Source organism: Sinocyclocheilus anshuiensis, unplaced genomic scaffold, assembly GCF_001515605.1.
Source record: "Sinocyclocheilus anshuiensis isolate Anshui unplaced genomic scaffold, SAMN03320099.WGS_v1.1 scaffold461, whole genome shotgun sequence".
NCBI lineage: Eukaryota > Metazoa > Chordata > Actinopteri > Cypriniformes > Cyprinidae > Sinocyclocheilus > Sinocyclocheilus anshuiensis.
The window spans coordinates 3,010,134-3,012,423 of record NW_015541005.1 but is presented as its reverse complement, the minus strand read 5'-3'; the positions used below and the strand labels follow the sequence as shown (position 1 = coordinate 3,012,423).

At 33.5% G+C, this 2,290-nt stretch overlaps 1 protein-coding gene across 1 annotated transcript in view; it reads right to left on the bottom strand.

Annotated features, from left to right (window-relative positions):
* eftud2 (elongation factor Tu GTP binding domain containing 2) overlaps positions 1–2,290 on the bottom strand; it is a 13,347-nt gene continuing 11,057 nt past the window's right edge. The window contains exons 27-28 of the mRNA XM_016488616.1: positions 821–928; positions 1–724 (exon numbers count right to left, since the gene is read on the bottom strand). Coding sequence (XP_016344102.1) covers positions 629–724; positions 821–928 — 204 coding nt within the window. The 3' untranslated portion in view covers positions 1–628. The remainder of the gene's footprint in view (positions 725–820; positions 929–2,290) is intronic.

Below are 2,290 nucleotides of genomic sequence, written 5' to 3'. Positions count from 1 at the left end.
CACTCATGTCAACTTCACTTAGCTCTGCTTCTGCAGTGTCTATTAGACGGATCTGTTTTTACCTGCATGCATGCAGACGCGTGTCTCCGGCCCTTTACATGTACTTCACTTTTATTCTGTATTCAGCAAATGTTCTCAAAGTTTCCCTGCGTTGAATATTCTCTTCCAAAGTTTGAGCATACTTTCATACTGCATATCAAAAGCATTTTCTCCTTTCACATCAGAGTCCTTCTGGCAATATCAAAGAATACATCCATAATGTCCTCAAACTCTAGATCCACAGGCCAAATCCTTTTAATCACACTTACACAAATGATGTAAGATTTTAAAGAGATTTCAGACACTCTTCAAAAAGACTTGCCTGTGCTTTACATTATCTTATACTACAAAAACACTTGTCAAATATAAAAATAAAGCACACAATTATAAGGGAGCTCCTGGAGGTCGCAGGTTAATTTAGGAAAGTCTGCGGCAACAGCAACAGTAATCGGTGTGGATGTTTCTAGTACTTTACATATAAAAAAGACATTTTTTAATTCCATCATACAGAACTGGATTGATTTGTAGTAGGGGCAAGTCTGGTGAAGCTGAAGGGGAATGATGGGATGAGTTAAGTTCATTTGTCGCATCACATCGGGTAATTGAGCACCACATCTTGTTTGGCCAGCTCCAACAACATAGGGTCATCGAAGAACTTGCTGATACTGACGTCCTCGCTCAAACCCTAGAGGAAGAGAGAGATGATTAGGATGATGATATATGATGCATATTCAAACTAAACAAGTTGATTGACATTTCAGAGATGTCAAAAGTGTCTTACTTTGCGCCTGCGGGTTTTGATCATAAACTCTCTGGCCAGATGAGGGGCCGGCTGAGGCTCTAGAGGACGAATCACAATGCTCTTATCCAAAGGATCACCGGGAACAATCTAGAGTGAGGGGCAGAGACAATAATTACTCAGGACAGGGGCGAAAATCTAATACCATGTGACACAAACATACACACACACACAGAAACACACAGAAACAGTGTTAAAGGCAAGGGAGTCCAAGATAAGCTGCTGACGACTCAATTTTCTGCTACTCAACATCAAACACATCAGAACAAATCCACTCACACACGGGTGAATCTTACGCAAGTCACATTTTCCCCAAAATTAAAAAGATAGAAGATATTATATTTTGCATAAATTAAACAAAGCCTATTTTTAATTAACTACTACTTGCATTTTTACATTATGAAATGTCTTATTACCATATTTTTTCCAATACTCTGATTCTTATTAGATTATCGGTTTAAAATATTGTAATATAATAATGATTTTTAAAATTTAAATCACCATACATTACAGTACAATAAATACTATTGTGTCTAAATACATTAGTATTTACTAGACAAATACTAGATTTTCTTCCTCAAATTCTCACTTTCTAAATTCACCAATTCAGACTTTTTTTTTGTAATTTTCTATCATTAATGTTGAATGTTAAATCTCATTAGGTTATTAGAGTAAAAATACTGTAATAAAACTCTTAAATTCAATAATTATTAATAATACACGTTATTAATAATTTACTAATTAACATAATATTATTAGTGCTGTCAAACTGTGGAGACGTGCTGAAATGGCGTTTGGTCTCGTACTGTATCGCGTACCTTGTATTTTGAAAATATTTACATGTATATATTTATATAATTTATATTATATATAATTATTTAATATACAAATATAACATTTCTCTTAAATATATATGTGCGTGTGTGTATTTATATATACATAATAAATATACATAGTACACAAACATATATTATGTAAACAAAAACTTTTATTTGGGATGCGATTAATCGTTTGACAGCACTAAATATTATATAATTAATTAAATTAATAGGCTTTAACCAAAAATGTTCTATTATTACAGTTTTTCTCGATTGCTAACACACTATAACTGATTCATTTGGCCCAATTTTCCAAACCATTCATACAGTTCTCGAAACAAAGACTTTGTTCTCAAAACTTTTAAAACATTTCACCTGTTTTCACACATTCCAATTTGCTCAGTGTTTTCTGCTAAACTCTACACAAGAAGGCATAATTTTGCACAGGTTTACCCATATTCTCATTTAAAAAACACAAACACACAATATAACTACCTCAAGAATCACAAAATGAACACAAATAGCACAAATTTATCCATGTGTGAACATTCAGCAGCAAAACTGATGACACACAGCTCAGAATCTCAGGATGATACGCACAGGAGCACAGCTGATTATGTGATTCGGAAAGTGA